The sequence below is a fragment of the Vidua macroura genome, chromosome 7 (genome assembly GCF_024509145.1).
Source record: "Vidua macroura isolate BioBank_ID:100142 chromosome 7, ASM2450914v1, whole genome shotgun sequence".
In the NCBI taxonomy this organism is placed as follows: domain Eukaryota; kingdom Metazoa; phylum Chordata; class Aves; order Passeriformes; family Viduidae; genus Vidua; species Vidua macroura.
The window spans coordinates 28,558,083-28,580,011 of record NC_071577.1 but is presented as its reverse complement, the minus strand read 5'-3'; the positions used below and the strand labels follow the sequence as shown (position 1 = coordinate 28,580,011).

At 40.7% G+C, this 21,929-nt stretch overlaps 1 protein-coding gene and 2 long non-coding RNA genes across 8 annotated transcripts; 1 reads left to right on the top strand and 2 right to left on the bottom strand.

The window, feature by feature from the left end:
• The first annotated feature begins 5,964 nt into the window (after window positions 1-5,964).
• On the top strand, window positions 5,965-21,134 carry LOC128809771 (leucine-zipper-like transcriptional regulator 1). 6 transcript variants are annotated; one of them, XM_053982033.1, is made up of 10 exons: window positions 5,965-6,049; window positions 6,602-6,709; window positions 12,530-12,569; window positions 13,305-13,566; window positions 14,306-14,385; window positions 15,157-15,235; window positions 16,736-16,782; window positions 17,548-17,668; window positions 18,564-18,750; window positions 19,089-21,134. In XM_053982033.1, the coding sequence occupies exons 4-10, from the start codon at window positions 13,404-13,406 to the stop codon at window positions 19,753-19,755; spliced, it is 1,344 nt and encodes a 447-aa protein (XP_053838008.1). In that variant the 5' UTR covers window positions 5,965-6,049; window positions 6,602-6,709; window positions 12,530-12,569; window positions 13,305-13,403; the 3' UTR covers window positions 19,756-21,134. The 6 variants fall into 6 exon arrangements, with proteins under 6 accessions (XP_053838008.1, XP_053838009.1, XP_053838007.1 ...); XM_053982034.1 differs by lacking the exon at window positions 5,965-6,049 and adding an exon at window positions 8,535-8,629 and having other exon boundaries at window positions 6,289-6,709; XM_053982032.1 differs by lacking the exon at window positions 5,965-6,049 and having other exon boundaries at window positions 6,289-6,709.
• Window positions 9,305-16,044, bottom strand: LOC128809773 (uncharacterized). Its single transcript, XR_008437844.1, has 4 exons — window positions 15,824-16,044; window positions 14,853-14,974; window positions 11,669-11,838; window positions 9,305-10,220 (listed from the first exon to the last, which is right to left on the bottom strand). It is a non-coding gene; the product is annotated as an uncharacterized LOC128809773 (long non-coding RNA).
• Window positions 16,248-18,986, bottom strand: LOC128809774 (uncharacterized). The gene is made up of 3 exons (XR_008437845.1): window positions 18,805-18,986; window positions 16,509-16,757; window positions 16,248-16,330 (listed from the first exon to the last, which is right to left on the bottom strand). It is a non-coding gene; the product is annotated as an uncharacterized LOC128809774 (long non-coding RNA).
• Window positions 21,135-21,929: the final 795 nt, after the last annotated feature.

Sequence of the window (21,929 nt, the reverse complement as noted above, 5' to 3'; positions counted from 1 at the left end):
TTTATTCTTTTTCTTCCTCCCTTTATTTTCCCAAACTAACTTATCCAGTTTAGCATTCCTGTGGCTGATACATGCATCTAAATATGCGTTGGTGCCTACATGCCTTAGATAATCAGATCAGGTAGATTAACACTGCCACAAAACTTGCATGTGACCTTGGGCAAATCCCTTTTTTTCCCTGGATCTCAGTTCTCCACTTATGCTACCTAGAGCTTGTAACTTCTCCTTAAGAGCATCTCTCTTAACTACCAATAACTACAATAGCTAATACACAGAAACCACAAACAAGAACACAGCCCTGGGGAATTGCCACAAAATAGATTTTAAAAATTAAATTAACTACCAGCTATTCAGTGAATAGCAAGGGTACATACACTAAAGTGGGTGAGACACAGGTTCTTTATAGGGGAATTACAGACTATCCTGTCAACTGGGAATGCTCTAAGTCCCAGCATCAAGTGTAAAGACAGAAGGGCAGAACTGTGAGAAGACAATAATTTCCAGACTATTCTCTGAATATATTCAAGTTGCTGTGTTATTCAGCTATTACAGCCAATTCTTAATTTAGAATTAAAAACCAGGGAGGGGAGGAGAGGTGTGCTGAAACATTCTTACCCTGAGCCTGACTGGTTTGCCTCTGAGTAAGTTTAGCCCATGAAAGGAACTCTTCTGTCAAGCAACACAGAATTTGTGGGTTATTATTCTCATACTACAAATAGAGAACTGAAGTGACAGCAAGGAATAACCAAAAATATACATTAAAGATTGCAAGTCCATGGAACTGTGCATTTCCCAAGAATAAGCTTTAGCCCATATTTACATAGTTTCCTTCTTCCAGTTATGCCAAGTAAATCACAAGAGTTGGCTGTGATAAAACACTCTGAGCACTTCCTTCCCTGGCTGAAACCAGAGATTTGCTACCAGCCCCAAAATAGAAAACACCTCAGCTTAAATTGGTTACCAGCTCTAGTGATAGTTTTGGTGAAAGTGAAGGTAGAGAAGATGACTTTACTGCAGGAGTTCTTGAACTTGTCAGATATTCCTAATGTTTAGAGTATTGTGCAGTCTGGGGTTAGGGAACTGAAGCTCTTAATGGGAAAGAGATGTTACCATCAGTAGCAACAGAAAAGGAGCAGAAGCACAAATTTAAGGAAGATATTTCCCTGATGTTCAAATGTACTTGCAGTAATTTCCTGGTGTTTTCCCATACACCCCATTGATACACAACAAGTATAGAGAAGATTAAACCAAATGGGTTATCTTTACTAAAGAGTTATTGTGAATAGGATTCTATTCCACTAGACAGCTGAAAAAAATCACCACTTTTTAACAATGCAGATTTAGTCCAAAATTGATTCCTTTTAAAAACCTCAATACCTTCTGACAAAAATGTTGACTTTTACAGAATGATTATTCTATGTGGAAAAAATGAGCCATTATTCAAATATTTCAAAATAAAAACATAATATTTGGGATTAGAAATTATTGAAACACTCTCCAAACATTTTAAATACATAGACTGGAAATCTTAAAACCAAGTCTTCAAATGTTGACTTTCAGAACTAAGATAACTTCTTGTTTTAAGCCAGCCATAGTCAAAAATTCTTTAAAGAATACTGTGTATAATACAGCAGTGTTAAGGGTGAAACCATTGGCTTGTAACAAGGCATTAAAGGTTGATGATTAGAATTTAGTGTAGATTGTAATAACACAGAAGTGATGCTGGGTGCTCTTGGTCTTTCATGGCCAGAGCTTCTATTCTTGCTCCTTGTATTTATGTCTCATAAATTGTTCAAAACTTTATCAATTGAATTAACAGTCAAAATATCACTTCTCAACATCTGGTTCATATTGTCCCAGCTATGCTGGTGCAACTCCAAATTAAACTAAAGGCCTTGGAGTAACTCTATGATGGTATTTGGAAGAAGTAGAAGTCTTTTAAAAATGTCTGTGTTTGCAGCCAAATAAAATCACAGGTGGTTACAGCCTCTGTGGCACGAGATTGCCATCCAGTGGTAATTCCCAAACCTGTATTCACTGAAGGGACTCCAGGAGAGTTAACCAGCAGCCAGTGCTGCTTATATCTACCAACCTGTTACCTGCAAATTCAAACTCCTGAGTAGCAATTGCTAGGCTGAGAGGAACATTTCTGTTAAAAATTGGTAACTTATCTATTAAAAAAAAAAAAATCAGCTTTCCATATTGAAATAGTTTAGACAATGAATGTAGATTTTTGCTTCCTTAAGAGCAGGAACATGCTGAAGGAGGAGGCCCCTGGCACAGCTATATTCAGAGGTACTACCACCACCCTAATGCTGCCTCTCAGCTACTTTTCAGCCCCCTCTGCTGGCATGGCATTAGTCACATCTGAGAGGAATACATCAGTGCTTATTTAAGCATCCTTGTACAGAGCTTTACTACCTGCTCCGGAGTGCCCTGTGCAGGGGATGGAGCTGTGACAATGAGTGATCAAGCTTTGAAACTGGTTTCATGTGAATACTTACACACCCAGACTTCAATATGGCTGCTGGTATCTCTGATCTGCAAAGAACAGGCCCTGAACTCAGACCTTCCACTTGCAGGATAAATGCTTTACCTGCTCTAGTAGATCACATAAATGTCCTTTAGAGAGAATAGGTACAGCTCCAGTTGTCAAGACTCAGTCTGATTGGCATCCTTTAGAGAGGTTTGAGGATTACCTCTTGAACTGAGCCTCTCTGGGGAACTGAATGAAGCAACACAAAGCTTTTAGTTCCTGATTGACCTGAGATATGAAAGAGTGCCAAGCTGCTCAGCCCTGTTGAACTGGTGCAGATCTAGGCACACAGAGAGGCTCTATACAGCAGAATATAGCTTCTGTATAAACAGGAAATGTGGTTTGGGAATCTAGGCATGATGCAAGGTCAGACACAGCTCACTGGGGTTTTTCCACCAACTCTGTTTTAGACTTAGGAACTCAAATTCTGCTCTAAACACTTGTTTTTTGGACTTGGCCTATAGCCAATAAATTCTGGTTAAAACCCCATGTATTTCATGTCAGTTGTACCAATCTACCTAATTCTCTGTTTCACCCTCCCCCCATCTGTAATGTTTTCCTTTGTACTTAACTGTATCTCTTGCAAAGCAGATATGTAGGAATGATTATGAATGATTCATGTATTTGTTTGGCCTGATTGCCCACAGATTAAATAATTTCATACAATGTTCCCATTAGCATTACAGGCATCTTACTTCTAAGCAGGAATTGAGTTATCTGGGGTTGTGGAGGCACCATTGCCGTTAATACTGTTAATACTTGCACGGCAGAGCTCATCCCAGTGAGCAGCCCTTTCTGTCAGGTCTCTTTAGGAGATGAAGAAATAGAAAAAACAATACTTTTCTTTCTAGGAAAAATCCCATTTTGATGCATCTTTTGCAGTAACATATGAAATGAGATGCTGAAGGTTCAGGCTGCTCCTAAGAGCAAAACAACAGTGGAGCTTCTCCCTCTAACTTCTGAAAGAGATCAGTGGGGTGCACATAAAACTGAGACTTTCACATTATGATCATTTACTTCTATTTCACATTTCACTCTGTTCAAGAATGAAAAAGTATACACTAAATTAGTACAAATAAACTATTTTACCTAGAATTGGTCTAACCAAAGTACTCATATTCAAAATTGTATGAAATATTAACAAGTGTAGAAAAGAAAATACACACAAACATTTTGCATTGAAGAATAAAGACTCAAATGCTGAAAATGAGACTCATTCTCCAGGACTAAAATTAGTTTGATTTGACTTATGAATTTAGTGTGGTACAATTGCTTTGAGCCACAGAAAGTGAGAGACTGGTAAACCAGCTCTTTGTGTGCTTTGCAGCAACCATCATATTATGGATATGTGGTTGAATGAAACAATGAGTAATTTATGTGTCTTAATTCCACAGCAGTTAAGATAAGAACAAAAAAAAAAAAAGTATCCTCAGACATTTTCAAAGCAGTTTGATTAATTTTCTACTTATGACACCCATGCTGCAATCCACAATTCATTCAGAATTTTTAAAAAATCAGGAAAAATGTAAGAAGAAAAAAAACTCAGAAAAAATAAGTTCTCCCTTCAAAAAAAAAAAAAAGCAGAACCCAAATGCTTATTATCAGAAACACAGATATTACTTAGTATCTATGGGATCGATACAGTTTCCTCACATTTCTCCAATAAAACAGAACAAATATTTTTGCTAGCCTTTTCTTAGGTAAGCTGCTTTCTCCTAGATAAAATTTTATTGCTGGCTCCTGTACACAGAGAAAGGAAATTATCTTCTTGGAATGCAAGTGCTCTGTCAGTGCAAAAGGCTGCAGTGAGCAGTTGCAGGAACAGGATTAATGACTTGCTGGCAAGAGAAGCTTGGAGCAAAGGTGGGATACAGCCACAATCACAATTTACATTTTCTGGCACCTTTGCTGGAGTTTCTACTCAGGAAAAAAAAAAAAAAAAAAAAAAAAAAAAAAAAAAAAAAAAAAAAAAAAAAAAAAAAAGATGGGGGGGGGGTGTCTAAATTCAGTGAAACCATCATACTGTTCATATTTGATCAGACTGAAAATGAAAAGACAACTGGCAAAATCTCACCCTTCCAGGGTGCAGACCTCAAAGGAAGAGCCAAAGAAAAGTGCAGATCTGCCACCTCCTGTTTCTAGTGTGGACAATACAACGACGGAAATAATTAGCTAATCTTTCATTTAAATAAAGTGTTTTGGGGGAAAGGCTAAAAATAAACACTGATTCATTCCTTGTCAGGGAAGTTTCTTCTGTCAATTATCACATTGTTACTGCTGTTTTTAATCTAGTCAGATGGTGAGATTGGCAATCCTTTCTGCAGGGGCTTCTGGGTGTTATTTTGTGGAGAATCTTACTTGAAGGACTGATTACTGCTTTTATGGGAGCCAGTGGGAGTTTGGCCACAGTCCTTCACGCATGTTAATTTGAGGGACTTCCAAATGTTAGCTAATGATCTCAGAGTTCTTTTTATGAAATATGTGTGGGTTTGGTTTGGGGTTTGGGTTTTGTTGTTGGGTTGTTGGTGTTTTTTTTAATTCCTAGGAGAACACAATTAAGATTGGAGAAATTGCTGCACTGTAGCTCTGGACTGGCCTCTCAATAACACTTGAGTTCTAGAACGACAAAATTCAGAAGCACGCATCACTACTACAGTCGGATATATTATACATAATATATTAAAATAAAATGAATTTGCATTATTTATATAGTCCAAACCATATGCTTTGCATTGCTATGGACTGGGTCTATCTGTTGGCCTTCACTTGCAGCTACCCAAGTAGTTCTTTTTTTAGGAACAATACTAGGGGGAAAGCTTTAGCCTCCGCCTCAAAGCAGGGAAATATGTCAGCATGGAAAATAGATGCACGTGTGGGTGGGGGAGTTTCATTCCTGTTTTCTGAAGCCTTATGTAGCTGTAAACGAGGAACAGGCAAAAAAGCGAGCCGGTGGCAGGCGAACGGAAAGCCAAGGACACAAGTCCAAGCAAGCGCTGGGGCTGCGGCTCACTGAAAAGCGTGCAAAGGGATCTTTGGGCTAAACCCTGATTTGAAACGGCTTGAAACGGAGCACGCCAACAAACACCGCTCTCCGTCCTCCCCCTTCCCACCGCCGCTACCACAGAAAAAAAAAAAAAAAAACCAAACCCAAAAGTTATAGAGATGTTTGTTTCTGGCTACGTTCAGGCCAGAAACGAGATTTTTGCACTTTCCCCATGACTAAGAGGGCAAATAACGACTACGAGACGTTCCTTCCCGCAAGGAACAAGCCCGCAGCACCCCGCGCATCCTCGGCTCAGCCTCCCCGCCGCGGCGCCGCTCCGGCCGTGCCCCGGCCGCAGGGACACGGACAGAACCCGGAGCCCACCCGCTCGGCCCCGAGCGCATCCCCACCCGCGGGGCGGGCGGCCCCGAGCGGCCCCAGCGGCGCCGCGCAGGCTCCGGGCAGCGGCCGCGCCTCCGCCCACCCCGGGCTCGCCGCCGGCCCCGCCGCCCGCGGCAGGGGAGGGGAGGGTAAGGCCGGGGGAGGGCGGGGGCGCTCGGCTGCTGCCCCCGGGACGCGGGGGCGGCTGCCGCGGGCTGCCGGCCGTGCGGGACGGGCGCGCCGCTCCCGCCCGCGGCTGCGGCCGGGGATCTCCCTGCCGCCCCGCTGGGCTCCGTGCCTGGGGCGGGGTGCCTGGGGCGGGCCCGAGGGGCGGCAGCGGGCGCGGCCGGGCTTGTTGCACCCCTGACACATGCCGGCTTACGAGAGTGTTTTCCCCTCTTTTCTTTTCCTTGTTCCCTCTGGGTGAGGACAAGCCCAGCCGTGGTGGGAATTACAGGAGAGGGCGCTGAGGCCTGCCCGCCAGCGGGGGCACCTGCAGCAGCCAAGGCCAGCCCGGGGCCCGCCGAGGAGCAGCGCCCGAGCTCCGGGGGGAGAAGGGGCGCTGAGGGAAGGCGGGGAGGGCACTGAGCAGCGCTCGTGGACGCCCAGCAAACACCGGCACAGTCTGGCCGTGCACACCGCGGTGCTGCTGGACAGCGGGGCTGTGTGCAGCTGTGCACAAAGTCGCTTTCACTCAAAAGGTACGAAAAGAAACAAAGCGCGTAAAAGGAAGGAAGCGCCGTCAGCGCTCAGCAGCCAGGAGACCGCTGGGGACAGGGACCTGCCGCTTCCGCGATGCTGCGCAGGAGGTCTGTGGTAGGAATTGCCAGAGCTCTTGCTGCCTGCTTCCAGTTTAGGAGATTCACCACCCTCTTTTTGCTCATTCCCTTTTCCACAGTCAAAGAGCATAAAGCACAAAATGCCTTCTGTCGAGCAAAAGACAAACAAAGAAATGCAACCATCCAAAACCCAAGCCAAAGTGCATCTGGCTTGGGATGAATACTGGACCATGTCAGCTGGGAGTGAGAATTTTTCAGAAAGCTGGACTCCAGTCCAAAACGGACCTTGTCATTTGGAGTCTGAATATGAAAACAGCTTGGAAAACATTTTTTCAGGCTTCTGACAAAAGAGTTGGTCCTTCTTTTGCTCTGGTATCTAGGCTACATTGTGCAGGCTCATGCATATCACTGGTTTTATTCACATGAGTAATTCTATTTGAATTTGGAGCGACAACGTGTATGTCTAAAGTTACTCATATGCTTTCTGTCTCTTTTATATACTGCAATGATGTGGGTTTGGTTTTTTTTTTTCCATTTGATGGTGCAGCCCAGTAACTGTTGGCATCAAGGTTATAGTGAACCATCACAGTTATTATTACTGTTTGTCAGCTGACACCTTTGTTTTCCTTGCCAGACTAAAATGCAGCTATTCTTCTCTATGCAATCCATTTCAGCTATGCAATTATATCATGATTTTATGCAACCATCTTTCACCTGATGGTATAAATTCATCTCCCTATAAAAGATCTTTTTGTACTGAGTTTTTTCTCCAGTCATGACTGACAGTCATTCCAGTTGTGCCATCTGAGTTTTTCTCACACAAGTCTCTCATGACTTCTCCCGTACAGAATAATCTAAATTCATACTGATTCTAACAGTATATCTGGATGTTTTAGTGTCTGCCAGCTGGAACTTTTTATTTTTCTGATTGCCAAATGCCCTCTCTTTCCTTTTTCATATTTCTTTAAGCTACAGTTTCTGCTATTCTCATAACCTTGTATGTCTTCTCTAGCTCATTGCTGCATGTTTCTCTGAGGGCAAAATGTCACAGGACAAGAAAAACACAATGTCTCTCTTCCATGAAGTGTGGCATTAAGTTTTAAGTGTGACTGAGTGTTTTATTAGATGCTTCTTTTCCTCAGTCAGGAGATATAAAGAACAACCAAGTAAAATTCAATGCCGACTTTTTGTTTTTAATGGAAGATAATAGTTTTTCACTGCTATACTCTCAGCTGTCAGGCATATACTCTAGTCCCTTAATTTGTGCCTGAGGAGAGTAGTCAGGCTGAGCAGCCACTGACTCCTTTGTCAACCAGAGTCTTTCTTCCTAACCTAGAAAATTTTGTGAATTAGTGTGAGCAGAGTCTCCCTTAGGAAATAAAGTATTCTGAAGTTACTTCAGCAGCAGGTCACAAGCTGTCAAGAAGATGCATTCAGTCACACCTAAGGACAGATTTATTACATTCCATCTCCAGGGCACCTGCCTACTGTATCTTGAAAGAATCCAGCTAGTTAGTTTTTGTGAAATCCCCAAATGATTCCTTCTAGGAACACTGAGAACTGCAATTTCTGGGGGAAGGGTGATGACCTGTGCATTGAAATGACCTGCTCCAGTGGTGACAGTACAAATTACTTCCAAGGAAAGGCTAAAAGGCCAAATACATCTTAAGACTGCCCTGAGAACACGGTGGGAATTTCTCATTTCTTTTCTCATAAAGTCTGAGGACCAGGAACCTGTATTTCCTCCCTCTGCCATTCCTAGAAGATGCAAAATCACCTGTTTGTCTTGGGTAATTGCTGAAGAGCTGCCCTGCTGCAGCAACACTTCCACAGTCAGGGTGCCCATTCCATTTAGGTGCTGAGACCACAACCAGAGACTGAGTTCTGCCTATAGGTGGAGTCACCAACAGGACCCTAAAGAAGATTTGAAAAGCAGATTAGGTTCCTGAGGTAAATATCCTATTATATTAAGGACCATATATAAATAAAACCTATGCACACATTGATTATGAGTATAAACTTTTGATCAGACATGGCTGCTACCCTGGATTTATATACCCATAAATGCTATACTTGTGCCACCCATGGATGTGTATTTAGGGAAGTTCTTTCTCAGAAACTTCATTCAAAATTGAGATGCAGTTAAATGACAGATTACCTGGGGAGATCCACTAATCAAAACTATATATTCTAATTTTTATTTTATAAAAAAGCCCATTCTTAAAAAAAAAAAAAATTATCAAATAACTAGCAAACAAAAACCAAACAAAAAATCTCCAGCAAATGAAATTTTAATCTACTAAGGAAACTAAGGTGGCAAATATGTATGCACTTTCATCTTACCATAAAACATATTTAAATACAGTAGAAAAGGCAATTTCCTGATTCATATGCTAGAAGTGTATATAAAAATGTAACAACCCCATAAATATTTAAAATACTGAATTTCTTTTTTCCAGATACTTCCTCCTCCACCATGTCTGGGAAATAGATGAAATATTTACTGTATTATTCTAAACCAAGTTTGTATTTTTGTATTTGTTTACTTAAAAATAAGATATATACCTAACATATAGGAAATACAATTGCATATATTTTTATTTAATAAGTTAATTTATTACTACTTAAGAGTTCACTTTGTAACAGAGATGAAATAGTGCTACAAAACACTAATGACTAAAGGATTTTCATTTCTGGGTGAAAGCTTCTAGAAAAAAACAAAAGACAATATATTAATAATGTCAATTTGCAAATATTAATTTTGGAATGATACACAAACATAAATGTATTATGAACTTCTAAAATTAAAGCTTTAATATTAATGTGATCTGAATTAAAAAAAAGCAATATCTTGCCTGCAGAGCTCCAGAAACAGGCAGTGAGCTTTTCTCTGGGAGAGACCAATGATGTTCTCCTCTGCTGTGCAGTGATGGTGCCAGTGCCCTCAGTGCTGTGGCACTGCTCTCTCCAGAAGGAGCAGTTACATACAGAGACTGTAATATATGCTGTTTCAGAAGAGTTGCCCCCTTTAAAATACCTGTTCATGTCAAAAAGCATTTTGAAGCACTGAGATATAGCAGTGATCATATTTACAAATACTGCCCTAAACGTGTTAAAATTCAACCAAGAGTTAATCAAATAAAAGCCTCTCAGTTTTTCTGTCAGGTTTTAGTATGTCTGCTCTAAGCTTTATTCAGACAACAGGGTTGTTATTGTTTTACTTGAAAGTACCTGTCTTTCTTCTGAACCCTGAAATCAGGATGGAGCCATGTCTTCTGCTTTGATTTGTCATTTTACAAACCCTCTTTCTGTCCTTCAGCTTCTCTTCTCAGTAGAAGCAATACCTCTTTCTGCTCCCTTCCTTTTGTCTTGACTCCTGTTCTTGTAAGCTCAGTCATGTGGTAATTGCATGCCTTACAACACGTGGCAAAGCCAGGCCCTTATTTCAGTACAGAATGCCATTAATACTGAGCTGTCACAGACACCCAACAGTCCTAGAGCCATTCACATTTTCAGGTTGGAACTCTGAAGCTGAGCATCTCTGAAAAGACAACCCACCAGGGAAACAGTTCAGGTTTATCTTGAGTTTAGGAAAAAATAAAATTGCAAATCAGAGGATACTAAATTTATCACACATAGTGAAGCATTGCAAGTAAACATGATATACTGAAAAAAAGCCTTTTTCCCTATTCTAAACAAGTTGGGTTTGTTTGTTTCTAAAACTTTGTAAGAGCCTTGCAAGTCTCCAGAGTTTCCTCATTCATGCAGGCAGTCCCATTAGAACAAGACTTACAATAAAACCACCTCTAGAGCCAAGGTTTCTAGGATAAGTACAAATGAGAAGATCTGTTATTATTTTTGAAAAGCAGTAAAACATCAAGTTGCCTAGTGAAAAAAATGCAGTGTTCTGCGTGGAAAGGTTCAAGACTTGAGTTCAGAAAACTGGGTCATTAACAAAAAGGCCCCAAAACAGAACAAGATTTCCTACTTGGGCCCCTCCCCATATGAGTGGTTTCATATCTCATTACATTCCAAAAAGCTTGATCATTTTAAAAATGAAACTTTTCTGAGTGTATTGAAAACAGATGGAAATGAATCAAGAGGCCAAGATAGAAAAAAGCTGTAATGAAGATCTATTTAAGCAATACTTTAAATAAATAAATCATTTGTACGATAAACCACATCTATCAAAAATATAAATCATTATATAATGAACATATAAACTACATTTCCTGAAATAATTCCTGTCTTGCTACATTTCCTGAATTATTTGTATTATGAAACAGTAGTGGGGCGCCATTAATTGATACATACTCAGTGCTATAGCTACTGCATTAATTGCAGCTCTCCAGGCCCTCGACTCAGCTCCTCCAGCCCTTTAACAATTGGGATTGATTGCACAGGAGCTATTTTTAGAATGGAATGGCAGAAGATTTTGGAGAGCAGCAGACAATTTTGTGTGTGCTACAGCTGTTTTTGGGAAAAAAAAAAAGAAGTTGAATAAAAATGTTCAGAGTTGTCTTCTTGGATTTTTTTTCTGAAGTCAGAGCTTCCTGTTGGATAACTGATATTGTATCAAGTTGAAACTGAGGTCAATGGTGCAGGACACAGAGGACAAGGCTCGGTGACATTGTTCTCAGAAGAGGAACAGCTTTTCTGTGGAAATGGGACTGCTAAGGTTGACAGTAGATGAACTTTGGTGGGTTGGGTTCTGTAGACAGGCAGTCTGGGAGTGAAGTTTGCAATTTAAAATACCAACAATGAAAGGCAAGATTCATTATTAACTTGGTGAGGTTTTTTCCCCAACTGTGGAGTGGAGCAGTTAACTGATTGTTAGAGATTGTAGGTCTGCTTCCAAGAATGCTTCAGCTGAGAGTAAATGGCCAAGACTCACAGGGGCCAGCCGATGCTGAAAAGGTGTGACTGGGAGGTGACACCCATTCAGTTCATCCACACTTGGCCTTTTGTTATCCCATCCTGCTCGCCTACCTTGCAAGAGTTCAGCTGGGCTAGATAACAGCTGGACCAGACTTTGTTGCTAATCTCTTATATGAAATCAGGGCTGTCATCATCTCTGAATGGTTGTACAACAGGAGGCAAGGCTTGGAGGAAGATAAACAAGCAGAAATATGTAGGAAGAAGAATAACCAGCTTTATCACTGAGAAAAAGAAAAAAAAACCAGCAAGGGGACAAGCCTCTTTTACTTTTGTAAAGTATTAGTAACCTATCACCCTTTTCAGAGTTAATGACATCAATAGCAGTAATACCTTGGCACTGTTACACCACACTGCATCAGCAAATTTGAAGTGTTGTACTAAGGAAGTGACTGTCCCCATTTAGTTTTAGTTTTGGAAGTGAATGATTTGGCTGTGGTTGCTAAGAAGCTTGGCAGAGTTAGGGAGATAATCCCTGTTTCATGCCTTCAGCTGCTTTTCCCTTTTCAATGGGATGCCAGAAAGCATTATGGACTTACACACCTATAATGTATCATTACTTCATATCTGCTAATTCCACTGGACATGAGAAATGCACCTTTAGTAAGAGCCACCCATCTTTGCATTCCTTCAGAGAAAACATACAAAGAATATAATTCAGTTTCTACAGTAATAGCTTATAATACTGGTTTGCATAAAAAAAAAAAAAACCCAACAAAATTGAAGTAGTTAATCTTGCCTGAATATGCTGCAAGAGATTCTCTAGCATCTCTTTGTCACTGAATATATTCCAGTCTTAAAAAGGGTAAATTTTAAAGATTAATGGATGATAAATTAAGTTAGGTACAATAATTTCATATTAATAACTAGCTTTTTTATTTAGCTTGTTTTACTGTAATCTTTGTTCTTCCTCAGGTTAAGTGCAGCTTGCCCTGGATTTACATATTACTGTTAGGTAAATGACTCTTCCTTATTGATTTCCATCCTGGGTCCTCAATGCAGCTGGAATTTGGCTCCCACTGGAAAGTCTTGGAACTGGGAGACTTTGTCACTTCATTTGGTGATGTGCCACCTCAGACACATTATCAACACAAATTCCAAAATCTGGTCTAATGCTGGGGGAGGGGGGGGGTTGGGTTGTGCTGTGTTAAAATAAGCCACTGTTTTGAAGAGGATTAATAGAATTTCTTTCTGGTACTTACGTCTTCACAGAACACAGTGACATCTTGTGGCATGGGAAGGGCTGGTGTCATTTTTTTCCAGATGCATCCTCATTTCAGCAGGTTTACAGATAAAAGTCTAAACAAATTCTGGACAACTGCTAATGCATTACTTCCATCTGTAATATTCACTCTTTCCAAAGTTATTTTTAGTACTGGTTTGTCTAAAGTACTCTTTTAGTTGTGCAAAAAGACCAAGCCTTGATATTGTAAATGTATTGTGTTGGAGCTTCACTGATTTCAGTTCACTGATATTCCTTGGAAAACTTTCAGCTCCAGGAATGCTCCTGTCCCAGCCTCACTGGTACAGGAATCTGAGTCAGAATTTCAGGTGCTTTACTCAAGTTAGTATGTTATCACAGATGGACAAAGTTGTCCAATGTTGCTTTTGAGGGGATTGAAAAGAAAACACAGGAACATTTTATCATAAGGTGGAGACTTTTCTTTTTTCCGTTTTTGTCTTTTTGCAGACCAAACAGGGTTTAGCCCTGTCCCTGATATTTTGGGACCCTGCTCTGACATGGCAGCCCTTTGTGAGTTGATTCTTGGATAAGATCCTGGTTTTCAGCATGAAGGGAAGAGCTGGCCGCGGTGCATGGGAAGCGGCCGAGGTGCAGCAGCCGCGTCCCTGTGACCGATACAAACACGCCTGTGCTGTTTGCAGAGGCTTTGTTTATCTCTACGGAGGCCATGGCAGCACCACGCTGAGGGACTTTTGGAGATACCACACAGGTGAGCTGGCCCCTTCTCTTGTAGGTCAGGATTAAAGCGATTCTACATCCAGTCATCATGAAATTGAGGATGCTCTGTACTTAACAGATTATCCTCATTTAAAGTCTTTCCATCACAGGGCTGGATAAACTGATTTTTGTTCATTGGGCATATGGGGGGTGTTTGCTCCTCTTGCAAATGTCCCACAGAGTTTTGATTTCAGTTCAGTTCCTTTTGTTTTTGGGTTTTTTTTCCTCGATCAGAAATACTGAGTCATTTAAAGTATCCTGGTTCTAGCAAGGGATATCAGTGAGCTTTCCTGACTCTCTTAACACAGCAATAGTTCATGCTGTGCACAAAGGGAACATATGAATAAAATACCTTGTAGGTTTGTAGTATCAAGGCACTATCAAATATAAGACTTTTTATTTTTTGACTTGATGTATGGTTTTCCCTGTTCAGTTGTTACTGGAATAAAACAGAATTGTGCAGGGGTTCTTGCTCATGGAATTGTACAGATTTGACGTAGGCAACAATTAAAGTAAAAGCAGTAACAATTATTATATTTAAATGTAACTATTACTATTATATTTAAATTTGCTAAATAGAAAAATGCATGTATTTAATTTCTAACAGAGGAAAGATGACAAAATGCTTCATTTTAAGCAGCACAGCCACACTTAAAGCCCACCTTTTCACCTTTTCCCTGCTGTTTATATGTTGAGTGCACCACTGTCTTAACTTTAGCTTTGGTTTATAGTGAAAAATGAATGGGAAATGTTGGATTGCTCAAGAGATGGTCCAGAAGAATTGGAAGAACATTCAATGGTGGCTTATAAGGTAGTAGACCAGGATTATATTGTCCATATCCTGACATTTTATTTCCTACCAGTGCAAAAAAATGCCACAGGTTATTATGTACTGAAATACTATGCCCAGAAAGCATTTTTGTGTTGTTGTAGTTCAAACCAATGTTTGGAAATCTTTCTGAACAGAGTGACAGTAATTCAGCTCTGCAGCAGCCCTGTGGTTTCCTCAGTCAGTGCTCAATAAGTAGCAGTAATACCAGATAAAGACTGGCAGCACTTTCTCTGACTTATCTGTGCAGTTGTAACAGTTGCTCTGAATTCATTTACATGATCAGCTATGGCATAAAAACATTCACTGCAGAACTTGCGCAGAAGAGGGACGGGGGAGTAAAGCAAAGTAAGAATTACAGCACTGCCTGTGAGAGGAAGACAGAATTTAGGATATCAAGAGCTACCACACAGTGAAACATTTCCCTAAACATGCATAATCCAATATACCTGAGCAATGCCTCAAGAGAGCTCCAGATTCCCAGTGCTGAAACTGCCCCAGGCTGACAAGGAACGAGCAGTTCTGAAATACTGTCCCCATTAAACAGCAGAATGTTCTTCAGGGCTTCCCACTGGGAGAAAATAAAGAGAGAATAATTAAAAGTTGGTGGCTTTTTGGGATTAATTGTTAAAATATCATCATACTGTTAACTATATTTTGCTGATAGCAACCTTTGCATTTAAGAGTTGTTTTCAAAATTATTTTCATGTTGTGTGCCTTCCTGTAAGTGACAAATATTTGTGCATTTTGCAGGGCAGCCTGTATATTTTTGGTGGGATGGTGGATTCTGCTTTCACACAAGCAAAAACTCCTCTCTGGATATATGACATTGGTATGATACACAATAGCCAGTCTTTTCCATGGGACATTCCAAGTTCATAGGCAGTAATAAATAATGAGAACCAAACTGTTTTCTGCTGCTTGTAACACAGCCTTCCCTAAATTTTATAACAAGTAATGTGTGTAAAACTGTGTGCATATTTTCCTCTCAAAATTAGGCTGTTAAGCTATCAGAGATGCTGCTCTTATTTCAATTAGAGAGGATTTTATGGGAAAATTTTATGTATTTTAAGATCTCAGAATTTCCATTCCTCCTTCTCTCCTTCTTATGTTTACTATTTTATCATAAGACCTGATAATTCATGTATTATTTAATTTTTATTTTTATGCCACATATATTTTAGAAACGAAGCTCTTATAGAAGAAATTAGATCAGTAAAGTATATCTCATTTGTACTTTTACTGAAGAAACACATAAGCTAGAGCAAGAGAAATCAATTATTAAATAAGGTGGGAAATTAACATCAACATTTTATAACATGGATTTTTTTTTCTTCTAAGAACAAACATTTGGGATCTCTTAAGTGTATATTCTAATAAAAACAGAGGAGCATTTGAATTTAATACCAATGTTATACACCGTGGATTTGCCCTTTGGAAATCCTGTGTACAGTAGTACTGTTATTTTGATGTCAGACTGGGAGGGGAGAGAGAAGCTCAGTTCTTTTTGAGCCAATAAATCTTGTGTCCAGACCAAGATTTAAGTTTACTGGCTTCTTTTGCTACTTCACGATGTAACTTTAAGTCAATGGGGTTTTTTCAGTCCTTCCTCTGTGTTTTCCATCAGTTGTCTGAGATAACCTGCTGGAAGAAAGAAAAGCCTCAGAACATATTTTAAAGGAGAAAGCATCTTATTACTCACAGTACTTACCAGTGGAAATTGGAAATGAGTTATTCAACATTGGTAGTGTGTCTAGCTGTTTCATAGTTATTATTTTAAATCTTTTGGCAAGAATAGCTTTAAGTAATGCAAGCCTGCGCTGATTTCTTGTTGTACCTCTGTGCTGGGTTATCTGATATTTCCTCTCCTTCACAGTGATCTCAGATCTGTGATTGGTGGCTTTTATTTGAGGGTTATTTAAGGGACCTATGAAAAAGAACAAGAAGGAATAAGTCTGCCATAATAAGGTGTATGTGGTAAGCAGAAGGAGTCATACATCCATAGGGAAATTTGGGATTCCTACAAGTTTAGAAAATGATGAAAATCACAGGTTACTTCTGCATTATGAAATTTTGCTTTAGGAAACAGGAATACAGTGTGGTACCTGTGTAATTCTGTATCAGATAAGGACAGAGGAAAACGGTTCAAACTGTGTCTCCTGCAAGTCTCTCGGTGCTGCTGTCTTAGCGGGATTTCTTCAGCCTTGTCAGTAGAAAACACCAGGACGCGACTTCCTTGAAAATGAGCTGTGTAGTTTGAACAATTACTGTGGGAGGAGTGTCCTCTTGTGGTGCGGGATCTAAACTGCGCTTTATTAACTCAATCCCCCAGATTCCGCAAGATGGACACAGAGCTGCAACGAACCAGCAGAGACGGAGGTAAGGAGCCAGGAAGTGGGGAATGTGTGAATCAAATGCCTGTTGCTTTGTTGATTAAACAGATTGCTTTGAAATATGTTCCCCCAAACAGTTCCAATCTCATCTCTTCAGAGACATGTGGCTGTACTTTATTTCTTTGCACTTTCAATAACTTAAGGCTTTTTCCTTCTTCAAAACAGTGTTTAAAAATACTGCTCTTAAATTTTAAGTCCTATATAAGAAGTTAAGTCCTTTCCTCTGCTGCTGCTTCTGTTTTTCTGAAATACTTATCAAGAAAACTAATTTTAAATGGAATATTGCAACCATACGTGAAGCCTGTGCTTTTAAAAGTAGGGTTGTGAAAACAGATTGGCAGCCACGCTAATACGTTTTGGAACGTGAAGTGCTGCAGCATTTTTCAATTCTTCAGTGTGAACACGTGGACTCACCAAGTTACTGCCACTACTAATTGAAACCTGAGTGGAAGCACTTATGGCTTGGTCTATTGAGATTGATTTTGTATCACTACACATTAAGAATCACTCATTTTTTTGCTACTAAAACTTCATCATCACAATGCTTCTATACCTTGAAATTACACCCAAATTTATTTTTTTTAAGATGTGACACAGTTACCACTCTGGTTACCTTTGCTTGATAGAGGAGTCAAGGGAAAGTTTGGGACTGCAGGGTCATTTGTGGGGGAAAAAAAAAGTGTATTTCCAAGACAGACATTGCTGCTGATATGACTCTATAGGTTTTTGTCTTATTTTTGAACTGCTCTAGAGCTCTGCACCAGCTAACAGAAAAGGTCACAGTGCAGTCGTGTACCATTCCAGCATGTACATCTATGGGGGATACTTTGGCATCAAAGGCATTTCTCAGGAGTTTTGGGAATTCCATTTTGGTAAGTTAAAAAAGAAGGATAAGGTTTTGGTCCAGTGTAAAACAACAACTGCAGCAGGAGAGCTTGCTCTGCTAAGAAAATTCTTGTCAGTAGAAATGCTCTAAGTTAGTTTTGGCTTCTTTTCGACAACATTTAGAGATAAAGTCTGTCAGTTCAGTTAATTGCTTGCTGAAATTAATTAGACTATTCCAGTGGAATACATTTTACAGTATTTGCCAGTTTTACAGCTGAAAATCAGGGAGAATGTTTGTTTACTACTCACTAAAATTCTTCAAGGATTACTAAAAACTTTCAGATCCAGCAGGGACCCTGATTTCAGTCTATTAATGCCATCTTTTGATCTCAAGTCTCCAACTGACCACGGGGAGTCAAACCTGACAGGAGATAGTTTATTAGCATATTCATTACTAGTCTGATTATTGCAAACGAGATGATTCCCAGCAATTTCCTAAACACATAACTTGTTACCTGATGGCCATTCTGTCACTATTTTGAAACAAATGATGGTTTTATCTCATCCTTCCCTCACAGGGAGAATAAGCAGAGACATTAGTGAATTAAAATTTTTGTTGACTGAGTTTTTCCCTCTAACAGCCAGGAAAGTATCTTTCTGTGTCAGAGTCAATGAAGTGACAAAGCTGAAGGAAAAACTGCTCTGTAAATAAAATTTCCATGGCATCTGTCACACAGCATCTGACATTTTCATTAAAAGTTTATTTCAAAACTGATTTTTTTAAATGCACTTTTTCAGTGTCAGAATTTAAACTGTTAACTCATAATAAGCTTAGACTGGAAACCCTTATTCTCCAACTGAATAGTTACCTCCTGCAGGAAGTAAATCCTCTCTCAAATAGGGTAAATTTGATCCATCTATAAATGAGTGTTTTTGTTTCAGGTACAAGGAAGTGGTTGTGCGTCTCCAGCCCCTGTCACAGCAGTGGTCCCGGAGCACGGCACGGCCACTCGGCAGTGGTTTATCACACAGCCATGTACCTCTTTGGGGGGCTGATGGGGCTCACTGAACAGAGGGACTTGTGGAGGTGGGACTTTGGAAGCAGCAGCTGGTCCAGCATCAGAACAAGGTAAACTATTCTATTTGTTACACTAAAAGAGCAGAGAAAGAGAATTAATCTTACTCTTTGATACTGTGTGCGGGTGGAGAGGGAGACGATGCCCTCTTGGTAATTGTAGGGATTGTTCAGATCAGGATGCAGTGCTGCTGCCATCCCTGGGCCTCCAGTTGGCTTTGCTCGGGAGAGCTGTTGGCAAGGTGTTGATGCAGCTGTCAGCAGTGTAATTTTGATGTCCCAATGCAGCTGTTCAGCAGTTATCCTTCTGAGTCAAAAGGAAAACAGAAGCTAAAATCAGTGCTAAGTTTCTTTTTGGTCTCCCCTTAACTGCTGGTTTCTCTTACTTTCAGCCAAGGACCTCCTCCAGTGGTAGGTCACGCTTCAATAGTCTGCAAAGACTCTATGCTGATTTTTGGTGGAGGGATTTCAAATTCCAGCCCTAATGATGACCTCTGGAAGTATAATTTCCATACGCAGACATGGAAGAAGCTTAGTAGTACTACAAAGGGAAACTTTTCTCCTAAAATGTATCACTGCATCTTAGGAATTGGTGCGGATTTCCAAACTACCTCAGATTTCACTGATACATTCCCCAGCCACTGCAAGAGTGAGCAGAAGGACCATGCCCTGCTGGTGCCCATCCTGAGGCACTCTGGCTTTTGCAGCTTCTTCCAGCCACAGCCCATAGAGCGGAGCAATGCCATCGAAATGAAAACCTTCAGCCTGCCCCTGGAGCCAGCAGAATTCCCTGCCTCCCAGACCACTTCAGAGGCAGGACTAGGCCCAAAGAGAGACAGGAGCTGTTTGTCTAAGGACAAGTCTCTCCATCTGTTGGCCTGTTCAGGAGAGGCTTTTGCTGCTGCTCAGGCTGTGGGTGAAGAGGAGAGACCCAGCTGTGGGTGTGTGGCCACGGGGGGCGAGATCAGCAGTACCAACACACTGCTGCTCATTGGGGGCAAACCTTTGTCCAGCTTCTCTGAGATCTCCTTCAGGCAAATGGAGTTTGATTGCTTGTGATTGCTTTGCTTGCAAAGTGAAGGAATAAATTTCCACCACCGTGGCAGTAGGTGGAAAACCAACTGCTTGCAACTGTCTTCAGCTTCCTATCAGCACGCTGGGGAAAAAAATAATTAAACCTTCTCATACTTGCTGCGAACAGATTTTTTACAATGTTAACAAAACCCGACATATATTTAAGTCACAATTTGCATGTAAGTTGTGATTTCTGAGAGAAGCTTGTTGGAATGCTGCTCTTTTTGCTACTTTTCTCCTGGTCACTTCATACCCTTTCAAATTGGCAATGGCCAATGCTGCCTTGAAAATCAGAACTGCCTTAACCCATACTGGCTCCACAACATGCCATTTCAGGGGCAAAGCTTGCTTGTTTTGCATGGGCATAAGAGAGAAATACAGTCACATTTGAGGGATTCAATTAGTCTTAACAGGAATTTTCTCTAAGATTTTAAAGATTTTATATTCTTGAATTTTCTTTGCACAATATATTTGGAACATAAGATGGCCTACAACAAAGGAACCCAACAGACAAATCAGTAACTCAATTCTAGAAGATATTCAAGGATTTGAGGAAGTGAAACCTTGAGGAAGTGAAACAATGAGTGCCCCCTGGAAATCATCAGCAAGGACCAGAGGAAGGGCATTATACCTGTAAGAACAAAGGATGTGCCAAATGAGTGTTAGCTTTAATAACTGAACACAGACTCAAAAGGGTTTGATTTCCTACAGCAGGGTGGGAAGGGAACAGAAACAGGACAGCTTAACAGAGTGGCACAAAGCATGGGCTGTTTTGACTGGTAACTCATGTTTTAGCCCTAAAGAGATTTCTGCTTTTCCAACCCCATCTCTCTTTTATCACCCTATGTAGTACTTGTTACACATTTCCCCTCTGTAGTGGTAAATTCTGAGTTCATATATGGTTTTTCTTCGCTGAAAAGAAAAAGTGCTTGTTTTGCAAGGTAATATTGTCCAGCGTTCAAAGCATTTATTTCCATAGAAGTTACTAAATACTGGCCTTCTGACAGAACATCAGCTGTCTGTAAGAGCTGCTGGTATCTGAAATTACCTGAAAGTGTAAGTTAATGCTTCCAAATAGTTGAAAAGTTCACTTTTCAAAATATTTGGAAATACTAACTTCCAGAAAGTTCACTTTTCAGAAGTTTCATAGAACAATGACTTTCAAGTAATTTACAGATTTCAAGAATATTTACAGATACTTTCATCATCTCTTCACAAGTAACTGTCACATGAATTCAACAAGAAAATTATACACGGATTTGCAAAAGCTACTTAAGAGTTACTTGGACCATCCGTGACCTTCACCTGGAAACAAAGAGGATTACACACTGCCATGTGAATAAAGCCTGCTCCATTTCCTATCACTGTGTGCTCATGTTCACCTTTATGAGTCTAAAATATGTGTTTGTATTTTTTAATTGAACAAAGAACTTACCTTTCTGACCAAGTTACATGATTCTGCAAGCCCCAGTAATTTCCCTGCACTTCAGCTCGCTTCGAGGGCTGCCCATCCTTTGAATTTCTCCAAGGAGAAGAATAATTTCCCAGTTTGAGGAGGTTTGTTTGGAAGGGACATCAATACAGTGACTGAGCCGAGCATGTAGTCAGCACTGCAGTCTTAAATCAGCAGCTTGTTTTCCTCGTGCTGACTGACATGTCTGTTTTGGCTTTATCCTGAGAGCTGCCGTAACATACAGCCTTTTATCAAGGATTGACAAGGGAAGGAAATTTAACTGGAAAGGGCAACAATAAACGGTGATTTTTTCAAGTCACGCAAAGGCCTCCTGGCAGGTAGCGGTATCCTGGGGATGTGCAAGAGCCCCAGGAAAATGCCATCCAGCCTCTGCCATTCCTTTCTTCCTGCCCCCTCAAACTCTCTTCCCTTTGGCAGCCCCACGAAGGGTTTAACATTTATTCGGAGCCAACACAGGCGGGACACAAGCCAGCCCAAAGGCAATGGCTTGGCATAGGCAGGAAAAAGCAGCTTGGAGCGAGCCCATCTCCCCTGTTCCCTCCCCTGAGCTCTGCCCGCGTGCCAGGTCAGGTGGGGGCAACCAGCACTGGCAGCACCACACCCACTCTGTCACCTAAGAGATGCCAAACCTCTTGAGCTGTCCCTAAGGGCCCCGCTGTTCCCTGCCCCTGTACAGGACACGAGG